The sequence below is a fragment of the Bos grunniens genome, chromosome 4 (genome assembly GCF_055505025.1).
Source record: "Bos grunniens cultivar Pamir isolate PY7600 chromosome 4, Bosgru_T2T1.0, whole genome shotgun sequence".
NCBI lineage: Eukaryota > Metazoa > Chordata > Mammalia > Artiodactyla > Bovidae > Bos > Bos grunniens.
In genome coordinates this window covers 15,645,406-15,662,172 of record NC_141168.1, presented here as the reverse complement: position 1 = coordinate 15,662,172, position 16,767 = coordinate 15,645,406, and the positions used below count along the sequence as shown (strand labels likewise).

Sequence of the window (16,767 nt, the reverse complement as noted above, 5' to 3'; positions counted from 1 at the left end):
AAATATTGAGTATATAATTAAAAATCTATGTTGTATTAGTCCTCTAAAGTATCAATACATGAAGAATATAAAATTTACAAGTTTTTGCTACTATAAATAATGCTACACTTAATTTAGTTGCACATAGATCTTATTTGTATCATTTCTTTGGGATTGAGTCAGAAAAATGGAATTATTGAGCCACTGCCCACAAGAAGTATAGGCAAATATCTATCTCTCTAAACTCTTCCCTGGTAGCTCAGCTGGTAAAGAGTCTGCCTGCAATGTTGGAGGCCCTGTTTAATTCTTGGGTTTGGAAGATCTTCTGGAGAAGGGATAGGCTACCCACTCCAGTATTCTTGGGCTTCCCTGGTGGCTCAGATGGTAAAGAATCCGCCTGCAATGTGGGAGACCTGAGTTCGATCTCTGGGTTGGTAAGATCCCCTGGAGAAGGGAACTGTCTGAGGTGGGACAGTCTTGACAAGACTCTAAGGGAGAATGAGGACCAGGTTTGAGCAGTCATCACAAGGTGACTGCACGTGGAGCTAAAATTTCAGAGGAAGAAGAGAGACTGTGACGCTGGACCTTGAAGTTCAGGTTACACGTCCTCAAAAGATGTAGAGTCCTTACAGTTGAAGTACAACCCACAGCTGAGGTTGAGAAAGAGAACCACAAAGGGCAGATACACTTATTCTTTGTTTGTTATTTGTTGTTGTTCAGAAGGTGATGGCACCCCACTCCAGTACTCCTGCCTGGAGAATCCCATGGACGGAGGAGCCTGCTGGGCTGCAGTCCACGGGTCGCGAAGAGTTGGACATGACTGAGTGACTTCACTTTCACTTTTCACTTTCATGCATTGGAGAAGGAAATGGCAACCCACTCCAGTGTTCTTGCCTGGAGAATCCCAGGGACAGGGGAGCCTGATGGTCTGCCGTCGGTGGGGTCGCACAGAGTCGGACACGACTGAAGCAACTTAGCAGCAGCAGTCACTCAGTTGTGTCTGACTGTGTGACCCCATGGACTACAGCACACTAGGCTTCCCTGTCCTTCACCATCTCCCAGAGCCTGCTCCTACTCACGTCCACTGAGTCGGTGATGCCATCCAACCATCTCATCTTCTGGCGTCCCCTTCTGCCTTCAGTCTTTCCTGGCATCAGGGTCTTTTCCAATGAATCTGCTTTTCACATCAGGTGGCCAATGTATTGGAGCTTCAGCTTCAGCATCAGTCCTTCTAATTGAATATTCAGGGTTGATTTCCTTTAGGATTGACTGGTTTGATCTCCTTGCAGTCCAGGGGACTCTCAAGAGTCTTCTCCAGCACAGTGGTTTGAAGGCATCAATCTTTGGCACTCAGCCTTTTTTTTTTTTGGTCCAGTTCTCATATCCATACATAACTACTGGAAAACCCATAGCCTTGACTAGACAGACGTTTGTAGTAATAATGTCTCTGCTTTTTAATACGCTGTCTCGGTTTGTCATAGCTTTTCTTCCAAGGAGCAAGCATCTTTTGTTGTTTATTTATTTATTTTTTGGTCATGCTGCACAGCTTCTGGGATCTTAGTTCCCTGACCAGGGATCAAACTGGGACCCTCAGCAGGGAAAGCACAGGGTTCTAACCACTGGATCACCAGGAAATTCTCTAGGACATGCTTATTCTTGATGGTGGGGCTAGGATGACTTTGATTAGGAATTAGTAAGTTTAAAAGCTATCATTACCCTAGCCATGGTCACCAAGGACTTGCCAGGTGTCAAATCACTTTCCCTTTATTTACCTCTTCTGCAGTTTTTGAGTTTCCTGGTTTTCAAAGCACCAGATCCCCTTAGATTCCATGGCACCATCCTCTACTGATTTCTTTATCCCTTCTGAACTGGGGCCTTCTCTGCTCTTCTGCCATCCCTGCCTTAAGGTTGAGCTCTTCTCCCGCTACTTAATAAACTCTTCCTGGGTGACTTTGTCAACCCCCGCACTTTCGCTTACCACCCATGTGCCAACCACCCTACTCCTCAGTGTGTGTTTCCAACCCAGACCTCTCTTTTGGATCAGACTGAGTATATTTACTCAACGGTTAGATGCTTTATTGCAAATTTGGAAATATCCAAACTTCACTCATCTTCTTTTCCCACTCCGGCCTCTTCCCAAACCCAATTTACTTTCTTCCAGAATTCCCTGTCTTAGTGAGTGGGTTTCTGTTAGCAAGCTCCTTCTGGGCTCTGCTTTCAGAAGAAAGGGACTCACATCTCTGAAAGAAACTTGGAGTCAACATGAAGATGTTCCTGTGGCTGAGAATGAGTCGGTACTAGTTTCCCAAGGAAAGCTAAAATAGGAGAGAGAACCTGCTGTCCTTCGAGTTGGGAAATAAAGCCCTAACCCCTCAATATTTTCCAGGCCCTGAGAGGTCATTTGGGAGGCAAAAGTTTCTGAACATTTCTCCAGTATAAAGACTCTTAAACCACCACAGTCTTTGGCTTGCAGGTTCAGTCTCCAAAGGTCACATATTCCAAAACAGTTTCTAAATTTGCCTCCGATTTGCATTCATAAGAAGATGCACCTGCAGACCCTATAGAGTCCCATCTAAGCCGTAGAATTTCAGTCCTCCGCTGGTGGTCCGGATAGCACGGCAGACGCAGTTCCTAAAGCAGGTGGAAACCTTTTAAAGAAAATCTTCCCAAAGATCTCAATTGGGAAGAGCTAGTTCTTTATCGTATTTTTGTTTTTATTAATGAAAGACACAACAGATTGATCAGAAGGAGGGGGGGTGTCAGTTCTTTTTAGATAGACTTTCTAAAGCTTCAAGCAAGAGCTATCCAAATTTGGGCTAGTTATTAAATCTTAAAGGAAATCAATACTGAATATTCATTGGAATGATTGATGCTGAAACTGAAGCTCCAATACTTTAGCTACCTGATTCAAAGAGCTGACTCATTGGAAAAGACTGATATCCTGGGCAAGATTGAGGGCAAAAGGAGAAGGGGGTGGCAGAGGATGAGATGGTTGGATGGCATCACTGACTCGATGGACATGAGTCTGAACAGACTCTGGGAGTTGGTGAAGGACAGGGAAGCCTGGCATACTGCACTCCATCAGGTCACAAAGAGTCAGACATGACTTGGCAACTGAACAGCAACAAAGTAAATCTTTGAAGGAGAAGACTTAAAGTATTATTTTTTCATCCATTTGGAGGCATCAGAGCCAGTAGAAAAATTATCAGAAGTGAAGCAGCATCAAGCATTTGATCGAGTAGAAAAGAAGGTTTCCAGTTTGCTGAGAGGAGAAGAGAAGACCTTACCACAATATCTTCTTTCCCTGTCCTCACCGTGCTCTTTCTGGCAACCACTAAGCTCACCAAAAAGAGAAGCTTCCTTTCCACTGCTCTCCAGGCTGCTGGATGCTGAGGTCATTCATGCTCCAGGCTCACCTTGAAACTCTTGCCCACGTGCCCCATGCCTGTCCCCGGGGTTGTATGTCTCCTCCTGATAGAATGGAATCCTGCTCAGGACATTGTCATTCGAAGTTTCATTATCAGCTTTGCTGAAAGTGCCCCACAGTGCCTGTGAACATGAATAAGAACCACAGACATTTTCTTTCAAGGAGACTTTATTATGGATCTTTAGTAGAACTAGTAGATTATTTCACACACAATTGCTCCAAAAAGTTCTATGCCCCCAAATGGTTGGGGCTCCAAATGCTCCTTGACCTCTGCTGAAATGCCTTCCCTCTGGGGTCTTCAGCTGCCTTCTAGAGATAAAAATGTTGCTATTATACAAGTTCCTTCTGCAAGTTGGCAGTCTGAAAGAGGAGTATCAGAGTGGCTTTCGGTGGATAAGTACAGGCCTTCTGGACTTATTTTTATACTTTTCTTTTGAAAAGTCTGCATGTGTATCTTCTGAATTATTGATATGTGTCTTTGGGTAGCTACATGTGCATGCTAAATCGCTTCAGTTGTGTCCAACTCTTTGAGACCCTGTGGACTCTAGTCTACCAGGCTCCTCTGTCCAGAGGATTCTCCAGGCAAGAATACTGGAGTGGGTTGCCATTTCCTTCTCCAGGGGATCTTCCTGACCCAGGGATTGAACCCACATCACTTATACCTCCTGCATTGGCAGGCGGGTTCTTTACCACTAGCGCCACTGGGAAAGCCCAGTGTCTTTGCGGAGAGGGTCTAATTTCAGAAAGCCATAGAGGCACACGTTGCATCAGAGCCCCTCCAATGAGACAAGGAAATTAAGTGCAGAAATCTCTGATTTAAATCCAGTTCCTGACAGGGAGCCGACAGGAAGCAGTTCGAGCTTCCACGAAACGATGATGCCAGCGAGAGCCGAGAGCAATGAGGTGAAAACAGACCAAGCCAAAAGTTTTGGTTGCCTGTGGTGCAGCCGTTTCAGAGCAGGATCACCACCACCTGACTTTTCTCTCATGTAGTAGCAACAGCTGGAGCTTCTCCCCTGGAAACCCAGGAGATTCTTCTCTCATCTCTTCTTGGAAATGTTTAACCCCTGCCAGCTGGAATCAACCTTATAGGGACGAAAGAGCAGCCGTGTGGCTTCTGTCCTCAGATTGACAGCTTTCCAGGCTGCGCCTTGCATGCTGTTGGCCTCGTGGGGTGGTTTTCTCCTGTAGGATTTCTGTTTTTTCTTGGTTTTCTTGTCAGAGAGGAGGCTGGCTCCTGGCTCTCAGGATGTCTCTACTCTTGAAGACGGGGCAGCATTCCTCCTAATGGGGTGGGCATGGGACTCCCGCGGGGCTGTATCTGCCTTCACTACTGTCTTGCATTCAGTGCTGTGTGCGTGATCATGTGAGCAACCCTGTGTTTACATGTATGAGCTGTCTGCTTCCACCACATACCTGTCCCCATATCTTGTGTCTCCCTGGCTCCTTGGGATCTAGCTTCTGTGTTCACCAGCTGACTGAGATGATGCTCTCTGAGGAGCAGTTGGTTCAGATCCAGTGTCCCTTTCTTGGGCATCCTCCTCCTCCTCTGCTTCTCAGCAGTGCTTGGTGTTGCTCCTGCGGCCGCCACGCCCCGCTCCAGTCTTGCTTTCCCTTCTGCCTTGGCAGGTGCTCCTGTGCTGTCTGCATCAGTGGCTCTCATCTCTTTCCACTCTTCCCGGATACTCTTTCTGATCCTCAGTGCTCACCGTCCTCCCTCTGACGTCTCGGTCACCCTAATGGCCAAACTGCCTGCTGTATTCAGATATTTCCAGGCTGCACTGTCGTCTCGTGGAGTTGTAGCAGAAGATGGACCAGGTGCTCACTGGCCATTTCTATTCCCACATCACATTGTTATTCAGACTCAGTCTGGTGCAAGCTCATCGAGTCATTATTCAGACTCAGTCTGGTGCAAGCTCATCGAGTCATTCTCCAGCCACACTTGAGTCTTCTTCCTGATATTCCTCATGCATGAAAGCCAAGGCCCATTCTTGATAGTTGGTTCTGTTTTAGGGGCACGTATCCAGTCAGCTGGGGCTTCCTAGGTGGCTCAGTGGTAAAGAACCTGCCTGCCAATGCAGGAGATGTAAGAGACATGGGTTTGATCCCTGGGTCAGGAAGATCCCCTGGAGGAGGGCATGGCTACTCACTCCAGTATCTTGTCTGGACAGAGGAGCCTGGTGGGCTACAGTACATAGGGTTTCAAAGAGTCAGATAGGACTGAAATGACTTAGCACACACACACGCACGCATGCAGTCAGTTGCCAAGGTCCGATTTTTTTTTTTGGAATGTCCCTCCAATCAGTCCCTTCTGGTCCAGTTACACCTGAAATGTTGCTGTTTCTTGGGTGCTGATCTCCTTGCCACCCTGATCACTGTCAGTTGCTTCTGTACACCTCTACCTGATGAATCTCCTGGAAACACTGCTTTCCTGCACCCCATCCTCTCAGTTCAGTTCAGTCACTCAGTCGTGTCCGACTCTTTGTGACCCCATGAACTGCAGCACACCAGGCCTCCCTGTCCATCACCAACTCCTGGAGTCCACTCAAACCCATGTCCATTGAGTCGGTGATGCCATCCAACCATCTCATCTGCTGTCGTCCCCTTCTCCTCCTGCCCTCAATCTTTCCCAGCATCAGGGTCTTTTGAAATGAGTCAGCCCTTTGCATCAGGTGGCCAAAGTATTGGAGTTTCAACTTCAACATCAGCCCTTCCAATGAACACCTAGGACTGATCTCCTTTAGGATGGACTGGTTGGATCACCTTGCAGTCCAAGGGACTCTCAAGAGACTTCTCCAACACCACAGTTCAAAAGCATCAATTCTTCGGTGCTCAGTTTTATTTACAGTCCAAATCTCACATCTATACATGACTGCTGGAAAAACCATAGCCTTGACTAGATGGACCTTTGTTGACAAAGTAACGTCTCTGCTTTTTAATATGCTGTCTAGGTTGGTCATCACTTTCCTTCCAAGGAGTAAGTGTCTTTTAATTTCATGGCTGCAATCACCATCTGTAGTGATTTTGGAGCCCCCCAAAATAAAGTCAGCCACTGTTTCCTCATTCTCTTGGCAAACAATTTATCTTATGAACAACCTAGAGTCTGTAATGCATAGGTTGTCACTGAGGAACTCCTGGCTCCAGCCAATCTGAATCCACACCTCCAAAGGTATACTCAGAACATGCCAAGGGCAGCCCACTGCACACCCATGCTGGTACTGGCTTCCTTACCCAGGAGGCCTTTTCACACTCCCATTTGCAGATCTTACCCCTTCTTCAAGGTCTAGTTTAGGATCTGCTTTTCTCATGAAACTTCCTATAAATATTTGAGCTTTTTTAAGGATCTTGACCCTCCAACATCTCAATAATGATATCCAGCGTGCATTCTCAGTCACTTCAGTCATGTTGAACTCTTTGCAATCCTGTACACTGCCAAGCTCCTCTGTCCATGGGATTCTCCAGGCAAGAATACTGGAGTGGGTTGCCATGCCCTCCTCCAGGGCATCTTCCCAACCCAGGGATCAAACCCGCATCACTTATGTCTCCTGCATTGGCAGGCAGATTCTTTACCCACTGAGCCACCTAGGAAGCCCATGATATCCAGCATTTACATTTAATCACTTATTGATCTTTGACATTGTTTTCTTTTACTGATATGTATTTCTTATTTGTGGATTAATGCATTTCTTTTTGTGTACCTGTTTTATGACACAAACATAATTATAAGCTTCCTGAAGGCCTGAGCTATACAATTTTTTCCTTGTGTTTCCCTTATTAACTGATACAGAGCTTGGCTGGTAGGAGTTACTTGGCACTTGAGAGCAGAATGAGATTTAAGGTCATCTGGGACTTTTACTTTATTTCAATCACAGTAATCTATTTTAAAAATAATAGTTTTTTTCCTCTACAAGATTATTTATTGACCCGTTCGTCCCTCCCACCTTGCCATCAGTATGTAAAAACAAAATTTTACTCATTGAAAAAAGTGTCCTGTTTCTTGTTTGTGAGCTTGATTATGTCTGATTGACAGCTGAGACGTACTCCATGTTTTTCACGACAGGTTGTTGGCTCATCGTCCCTGATGAGGCTGTGCGAGTGATGCTCAGGGTGGAATCTTGCCCGTGGTCACATGGTTGAACTCCAGAGAGAGGAAGAAATAGCAACACTGCAGAGGCTGCCAAACCTAATTCAGGCACCACTTGGCCTTGATGCCTTTTGTACTGAAGGATATTAACATAAAGAGACTGGCTGGCTAGCAAGTAAGGCTGAGCCTGGGTCTCAGCTTGGCAAATCCAGAAATTTGATGTAACAGCTCACTGCATTCTCTGAGGAAGAAATTGGTGTTAACCAGACTTTAAAACACTGGTTATAAAGTCAACATTCAATTAAACATTTTAGGGACTGAGGTATTTAATCCTTTTTCTAGGGTGACTTGGAAGGTAGGAAGACATTTAGGCCACCTAATTCTAAATCAGAAAGTTGACTGATGATTGTGAGAGAATCAGAAGGGTGGTTTTGGAGGAGTCTTGAACTCTGGGAAGACCTGAAGAATTTCTTCTGGATAGCTGTGTGTGTGTGTCTGTGCTTATACACTTTCCTCCCCCATATCCTGAATATTCACACTTGCTATTTGCAAGTATTTATTGAGCACCTACTTAGTGCTTGCTGCCATGTGCTGAAGACAAAGGTGCTAATCCTACACGTTTGAAGTTCATAGACAGGGCTGTATCCTTGGGCCAGTACTGTGTAAAGAGCATCAATCTCATTCATCAGCTCTTTTTTCCTAACTCTCTCTGGATGACCATTTCTTTTGGGTCTTAAAACTCATTTCTGAAGTTGGTGTGTTTATGAAACTGGCTGATACGATCAATTTCACTTTATTTTTGGAAGTGACATCTTCTAAAGTTTCCTCCAGTTCTGGGTGACAGTCTTCTCAAGGTGCGTGGATACATGCATGCCCAAACCTCCCAGGAACAGGAATGGGGAGCTATGGGTGGGCATTCGCCACTCTTCCTCCTTTGTCCTGGTGCTGGAGACCACCCCCCTCAGGATTATCTGAACTGTCCTGGTGGAAGCTGGTCTTCGGAAGTTCTTATTAAAGCAATCGGTGGGCAAGGCACACAGAGGAAGTTTTAGCTTGCTGACGTGGATGCTTTGGAAAGTGCCATTGTATTTAAAAGCAGCGTCTAGTAGCCCAGCTATTACTGGAGCTGCCTACAGGGAGGGGACTTTTCTTTCCTCTTCAGGAGTGGTAGGAGGTTGCTGCCTTCTGAATGGGAGATGAGAGATGACAGGCTGTCCTGCTATTGTAGAGAGAAGCCCTGGGTGGGTGTAACCCTACCTTTTCCACTCTGCCCACCTGGCTGCAGGTATGTCAGGGAGAATGGCAGACCTTTTCCAGCTGATGAGGAGGCAAGAAGGGCAGGTTAAGGCTGTGTTTGTAATTAGTGTGAACAACTAAGAGCAGGTGGCAAGAGCCCTGGAACTGGAGACAAACTGCTGGCACCTGTGAGACATGGGGGAACTTTTAATGCCAAGATGACCTTTAGTCCTGGAGCAGAAATTCCCGGGATGTCTGCCCAGGAATGGTCAGATGCCAAGATTGAGAGTCTCTAGTGTGGTTTTTGGATGATGTGTTTTAATCAGACTTTTGGCACAAAACTGATTGGAAATCCTGAGTCATAACCCAGTCCCAGAAGTGATTTTATTTCATGATCTGTTTCAGAGTGAGGTAGAAAAGAGCATTTTACCAGAGTCTAGGGATCAGTCAAAAGTTGTCCGCGGGTGCCAGCAGTGAAGGATTGGTGATAAACTATGTGGACAAAGAATGTTGCCCTCCATATCAGCAATCAAAGGCTGCTGCAGCCATCGGCCACTGCAGCCACCCCCCTCCTCCGATGGCACCCCTCCCCCCGCCCCTCCCCCAGGGATTCAGGATGGAGAAAAAGGATACTGGCCTACACAGTTAAGGTGCATATCAAAGGAATGATTTCAGTGAGCCCAGACTCTTGCATCTTCCCGTAGTTAGAAAAGTGCTAACTTCATTAATCTGAAGTATCTGGTTTTCTTTAATAGTAATCTTTTGATGTTCCAACTACCTGGAGATTTTTCTACAAAAACTCCTCTATATCCTGGCTCCTCCCTTAACACTTCTAAACATTCCCTCTGAGTTATCTGAGAGCGTACCTTCTGGACTTAAGTCCTCAAGTTTGTTCATTAAATAGAGTATAATTCTCAACTTTTAGGTTATGCTTCTTTGTTTTCAGTCAACAAGTATTAAATTGCACTTGGTATATTTTGAGCCACTAACAAAACAGCAACTGTGGTGATTGTGTAGGGTTGTCAAAAGCTGCGGAACATGGCTGTGCTAGCATCTGCACTCAGCAGCAGCATCTGCAGGCATGCAGTGTCAGGAGCATTTTTTCAAAAGATTATCTTATTAGATTTTGGCTTTTAAAAATTATGTACTTGAGAGGGATGTAGATTTATTTTTAATTTTAGTTAAAGCATCTCTTATTGAATAAGCTTTATCAGACCTGGTTAGGATTGTAGTATGATCACAACCTAGGGTGGTATAGGATGTCCATCTGTCTGTCTATCCGTCTGTTCATCCATACAATGATGATTCATTGAGCCTACAATGTGGCATCCGCTATGTGAGTGACACAAACGTACTGGATGCTGAGTCTCTAAACAAAGTACAATGATGGCTGGTCATCCTTACAACCCATTTTGAGGATGGGAATGGGGTTGAAAAAATCAATAATTGTATATTTTAATACTAAGAAGGCTGGGTTTCCATATATCCAAGTTGGCTTGAATTAATTTAGTGGAGGGAAAAACCCAAGTGGGTCAATTCATTAAACCATTCAGGTCTTTCTCTTGCTTTCATTTATTTGATTAAATGCTTTGTCTGACCCCCTGGTGGCTCAGAGGTTAAAGCGTCTGCCTGCAGTGTGGGAGACCTGGGTTTGATCCCTGGGTTGGGAAGATCCCCTGGAGAAGGAAATGGCAACCCACTCCAGTATTCTTGCCTGGAGAATCCCATGGACGGAGGAGCCTGGTAGGCTGCAGTCCATGGGGTCGCAAAGAGCTGGACACGACTGAGTGACTTCACTTTCTTTCTTTCTTTTCTCTGAGCTTAAAATGTTTTCACTTGGAGTGGGGCACTACTCCACTATTATTACAAGTAGTAGCAGGGCACCACTACTTGTCACTCAAGGGGAGATAGAAATGTATTAGGGACTAAAATGTGTCTCCTCTCTTCAGCCCTGTTCCATGCTGCCAGACTGTTTTACAACCAAACCTGAGCCTACCCCTCAGAAGCCTGTAGCAGACATCTGGAACTTTGCTACTTTAAGTCTATCTGATTCGCAGCTCATCTTGCTTTTGCAGTATCTGTTACCTTATAGAGAGCAACACACCAGCTCCACCACATGTGCTAAGAATAATACTGTCAAATATTGTTAAACTGCTAGAAAGCAACGTTTGAAAATGGGCTAAATGAATGTGTATCTCCCATGCTGTCTTAATTCAGTTAAGGAGATCTTTTTTTTTTTTTTTTAACCATATGTGCCAGAAATGCTTACCTTGGATCCAAGCTTGAATATGATATACTGTGCCAAAAAAAATGAACAATTTTTACCAAGTTTTAAGCAATTGCAAAAAAAATTGGTGACTGTAATGGAGAGAATTGTCAAAGACTTAAAAATGGGATTCTTTCTGATCTCCAGAAGATAAAATACAAAGCAGAAGGTTTAAGAATAGCATAAAATCAAGAGAGATGGTGACCCAAGTGGACTACTGTATTTAGAACAAGAGCATGGAAGAGTCACTCTAGAAATAAATTGGCTTTTGAGCACCTGGCCACCAGTGTAGTGGTTCCCATAAGGTTTTCTTTAGGAAAAGAGACCCTCATTGACAGACTGACAGCCTTTTCTCGGAAGCTTCTGGTCTTTTGTAGCTTGATCCCACAGACAGAAGACTCATCTTCCTCTAAAGACGTGGCAATGGCAGTATTGGTGCCCATTTGGTTAGCCTTTGGTCCCCAAAGTACTTTGAACTTTAGCTTAGTATCTTGTCAAGAAAAGGGATAACTACACATTTTTTTTTTTTTTTTTTTTTGATGATGAAATGTCTCATAGAGGGGCCATCTTCTAAAGAATGGGATGGGAGAACTGTCTTTCTGATTGTGTCCATGTGTGTCTCTTCTGACCATCAGGGTTCAAAAAAATGGGGTTTAACGCCCATTTAAAGACCACTTGAGGGACTTCCCTGGTGGTCTGTGGTTAAGACTTCACCTTCCAATGCAGTGGGGTGTGGGCTTGATCCCTGGTTAGGGAGCTAATATTGCACAGCCAAGGCTGTGGTTTTTCCAGTGGTCATGTATGGATGTGAGAGTTGGACTGTGAAGAAAGCTGAGCACTGAAGAATTGATGCCTTTGAACTGTGGTGTTGGAGAAGACTCTTGAGAGTCCCTTGGACTGCAAGGAGATCCAAGCAGTCCATTCTGAAGGAGATCAACCCTGGGATTTCTTTGGAAGGAATGATGCTAAAGCTGAAACTCCAGTACTTTGGCCACCTCATGCGAAGAGTTGACTCATTGGAAAAGACTCTGATGCTGGGAGGGATTGAGGGCAGGAGGAGAAGGGGATGAAAGAGGATGAGATGGCTGGATGGCATTACTGACTCGATGGACGTGAGTCTGAGTGAACTCCGGGAGTTGGTGATGGAAAGGGAGGCCTGGTGTGTTGCGATTCATGGGGTTGCAAAGAGTCAGACACGACTGAGCGACTGAACTGAACTGAACTGAACTGATCGCACATGTATTGAGGCCAAAAAACCTGAACGTAAAACAGAAGCAATGTAACAAATTCAATAGATATTTTTAAAATGGTCCATTAAAGAAAAAAAAAGGCCACTTGGAATGCGTTCTATGCTTTTCCTTTCACTAGCTGTGAGATCGTAGGCAAGTTTCTTAGCACCCTAGTGCCTCAGTGCCCCCGCCCCATCCACTGGGGATCTAGCAAACCTGACTTAGAAGAGTGATGTGAGGACTGGCAGTATTGGCGGCTCAGTAGAGCATATGCATTTATCACATGTTGGCTCTTAGGTTGGTTTAGGGACCTCTATCAGGCATGTGCGTTTGAGCTGGAGAAGTCCAGATGACTTCTGTGGCTGGAGTGAGCTCTGGAAGAGAAGAAACATGACTTACAGTTTCTGAGCCTTGTGAGAGCTCAAAGGGTGGTACGTCTCCTCAGTCCTCGGAGGCCAGATGATCCCACTCTGGTTCCTTGGACTCCTGTCTCCTGCAGCCCCCGTACCTAGAGCCTTAGACCCTTCTCCACCTTGAGTGAGTCCTGGAATCCTTTCCTTATCCACTCATCCAGCCATGTATGCATTCATTCATTCACTCATTCAACATGTCATTGCTATTCCATTTGTTAAATACTTCAACTCTTACCCTGAATTTAATCCGCAAACAAATCTACAATGGAGATATTCCCAGGATCATCCCATTTTGCCGAAAAAGAAACTACAGCACAGAGAGGTTAAGTAACTGGCTCGAGGTCACACAGCTAATAAGTAGCAAGGGATTTGGACCTGGGAGGTCTGAGTCCAGCTCCTGCTCTTAATCTCTGAGCTGCAGCACCCTGTCTCTGAGGTTAGCCACTAGCCTTTCTTACAGGGGAAGGCTTCCAGAGTCAAAGAGGCTTCTTGCAATTTGCTTTCCCATTTTAGCTCACTTGGATTCCCTCAGAGTCCTTGGTTGAGAATAAGCCTCATCACAGTCAGTGGTGAAACATCATCCCATGGACATGATTCTTGAGAAAGTGAAGTCTGTTGGAGTATGACTTGTCTCTATAGAGGAAGGAACTTCTGGCCACTAAGGACCCACTGAAAGCCTGTGCGGCTGGCAGTGTGCGGCTCAGTGTCCGGGGCAGCCAAGACCAGATCTATAGCTGTGAGTATCTCCAGACCAGCTACAGACTCACCTCCAGTACGGGGCTGGTGGTTCTTGTCTATCCTGTCCAGGAGGTCAGACACTTCCATGATGCCTGTCCTGAAGCGGTTGGCCCCATGGTCTTGAGCATCTCTGCCCTCGTGTGTTGAAGGTGCCACCTGTGTGAACTGTGAAACCTCACTAACCCCCGTGGCAAGTGACATTTATTGGGTGTCATGCACACCTCCACTGCACTGGTCAGAGGCCCTGAGGACCAAGATCAGGCTTCAGGAGGAAGCCACGCCAGAGAGGGGAGCACAGGCAATCACTGGTCATCACTTGTGGCCTGCTCAGGCTTCCCTCCCCAGTGGGCCGTGATTGCTTGAAAATGGCTTTCAGCGCTCAATGGTGGTTCTGCTGCCTGTGATTTTGCTCCAGGCCTGAGTAGGACACAAAGGAAGAATGTGTGGCTGAATAGCCTTCAGGTCAGAGCCATAGTTCTCAGCCCTGCTGGCCACTGGGTCACCTGGAGAGCTTCAAAGAGGACTGATACCCAGGCCCCAGTGGGGTTTCTGATGTGCTTGTCTGGGGCCTAATTGTCAGCATTAAAAAAATTGCTCCCAAGATGGGTCTCATGTGCAGGCAGGAATGGAGAAGCTCGGGCCCCAGCATTTAGCCCTCGCCCCAGAACCTGCGGGGCTTGGATTTAAACAGATGCAAAAGCTATTTCCCACTCACTGGAGGCAGCCTGGGTTCATCATCGTTATCACCAGCATCTATTTGTGGAGTTCCTAAATTGTGCAAACAGCCTCTGAGTTGTGCTGGGAAACAGCGAGGTTGAAATCAAATTCGAAGCGCGCAGGCTGGCTGGAAATCTGAAAATGATCCAAGGCCTGGGACCAGCCTGTGCCGTTCATCTTCTGTATCTTCCCTATCTGCCCTGTCATGGGCGCACAATACACATTGCTGTTTATATTGTTATTAACAATAATCATCATCGTGACAACCAACAAGGCCGAGGAATATGTCCTCGGTGTCAATTAGAAATCCTGGAAGCGTGAGTTGGTGGGATTGAGAGGGTCAGAAAGCTTCATGGAGGAAGGGGACTCGAGCAAGTGCAGAAGGACAGGGCATTCCAGGCATGGCTGTAACTAGCACAGAGGCGTGGTGCTGGGTGTGCCTGAGGCAGCCGGCAGACTCAATTATCTGATCTTGAAGAATGAGATCTGCAGGTGAGATTGTGTGGCCAGGTAGGCAAGAGATTTTTGTTCTGAGGACCTCCTTTCCTCACAAAACAGTCATGAGCTTGACTATTTATCTTTTGTCATTTCCTTACGTGTGCTTCCGTTGTCAGGGAAGGGCCTAGGACTTCCTTTGGAATTCTGAAAAGTCTGTTGTCTGCTTCTGGAAGATTGGACTGAAATGGTTTGAAGGCTGTTATGAGGTGTTAAGTCTAGTCAGCTCTTCACAGGTAGCTAACCCTTGGTAAATGTTAAAAGAGAAAACTCTCCTTACAAAATTCTGTTTAGAAGCTGCTCAGTGTAGAAAATCCAATGCAAAAAGAATAAAGAAAGCAAAAAAATCTCCTTAAATTTTTCTACTATAATCGCTTGATCTCTTTCTCTCTCTTTTCTCATCTGTCAACCATCAATCTATCCGTGCAAATACATGCACAAATGGAGTTTCGTAGTAAATAGAAGTGATGCATACACATGATACTTATATAATACTTTACACTGTGATAATACTGTACTTCCTGTTTTGCAGTCTTCCTGTTTGACTTAATCTGTTGGGGGAATCCTTTCACATTAGTGAATAAACACTACATCATTATTTTAAGGGCTGCACAGTGCATTGGTTTATGGCTGCATCCCTATCTGACCAATTTCATGTTCAGAGGCATTTAGGTTGTTTCTAATTTTTTCCAATTCCATTTTGTTTATAACTTTTAATTAACACTGGAGTGCTGATTACTGTATTTTCAGAGTTCATACATTCAACAAGTATTCACCGAGTGACATGTACTGTACCAGGCACTAGAGCAGTGATTCATTCATAAACAGAAGGAACAAAAATCCTTGTTCTTTTGGAGCTTACATTTTATTATGAGACAGAGATGATGCACAAGATAAATACATGATGAAGTATGCTGGGTTATAAGTGCTAAGTAGAAAAAAATAATGTGGCAAGAGATAGGAAATACTGTGATGGGAGCAGAAATGGAGATTTTTGAGAAGGGTTGTGAGGAAAGGCCTTGGTGAGCAGGGGCTTTTGAAAATAGAGGCATGAGAGAGCCAGTCATGGGAATATGAGAGGAAGGGCATTCCAGACAGAAGTTCAAGTGCAAAGGCCCTGAGGTCTGGACATGGGCGTATTCAAGAAACTCCCTGGAGGTCATGAACTTGGAGGAGAGTGAGTGAGGGAGAGCTTAATGGGAGATGATTTGAGAGAGGTAGGAAGGAGGCAGATTATTTGGGGCCATTGGTTCCTGAAAGGGAAGCCACTGGAGAGTCGATCAAAGTGATATAATATGACTTATATTTAATAGGATACAGCCTGAAGGCAGAGCAAAATCAGAGGCAGAGAGACGAGCTGTGGGTATTTCAATAGTCCAGGTTGCAGATGGTAATAGCTTGGGTTAGCAGCGTGGCGGGGAGGAGGAGGGGGAGGACTTTGTACTCTGACCCAGGCACATTTACTGACAGCTCAGATGTGAAGTGTGAGAGCAAGAGAAGGAGATGATTTCAGGGTTTGTGTCCTGAGTAACGAAGATCAGCCCTGCCGTGAACGGAGAATGATCAGGATAAATGCTCTGTCCACAAGGACAGTGGGTGGGGTGGGGGTCGGGAGCTGAGTTTCAGACTTAATGTGTGAGAAGCCGTCTGCCTTGAACAAATTCTTTTTACGGCAGTGTCTCATTTAAGGTGCAGGTTGGCTTTCTAACACTGTTGATCGATGCAGCTATTAGATTTTAGGGGATTTTTGTCATCGTGGTTTTGAGTCAGGGTATAATGTCCCTTTAAAGAATCATCTGCCACTTTTTGGTGTGTAAATTTGGAAGCACACATCTCGTTTTAGCTGTAAATCTGTTTATTGTAGATTTCAGTTGTCATTATTTCTGCAGACTCTTGATAACTGTGTCCATTTGCATACAAACAGGGCCTTTTGTTTCTGAACCAGATGATTAGCTCTTAGCTGGATCTGGGTTTGAAGTCGTAATCCTCTCTTTGTGACAGCATAGTGGTTGCTCTTGGAAATGATTAGGATGTCATAATTGGTTTAGGATTCCAGGTGGGGAATAAGCAGGGAGGGGCAGGTGATCATTTTCTGAGAAGCAAAAAATTCCTGCCTCCTCCCCAGGCTCTGATCAGAGAGGGAGGCTGGGAAAATGCATGGTCTATAAATAGAACTGCTTCTA

General features: G+C 45.3%; 1 protein-coding gene across 11 annotated transcripts in view; it reads left to right on the top strand.

Annotated features, from left to right (window-relative positions):
• TMEM178B (transmembrane protein 178B) overlaps window positions 1-16,767 on the top strand; it is a 415,735-nt gene that overhangs the window by 230,956 nt on the left and 168,012 nt on the right. Inside the window, exon 3 of one of the 11 annotated variants that reach the window (XM_086395201.1) lies at window positions 7,467-7,820. The exons of the other annotated variants lie outside the window; for them this stretch is intronic. Coding sequence (XP_086251327.1) covers window positions 7,467-7,543 — 77 coding nt within the window. The 3' untranslated portion in view covers window positions 7,544-7,820. Of the gene's footprint in view, window positions 1-7,466; window positions 7,821-16,767 lie in introns of those variants that run through there. 11 annotated transcript variants of the gene reach the window in all.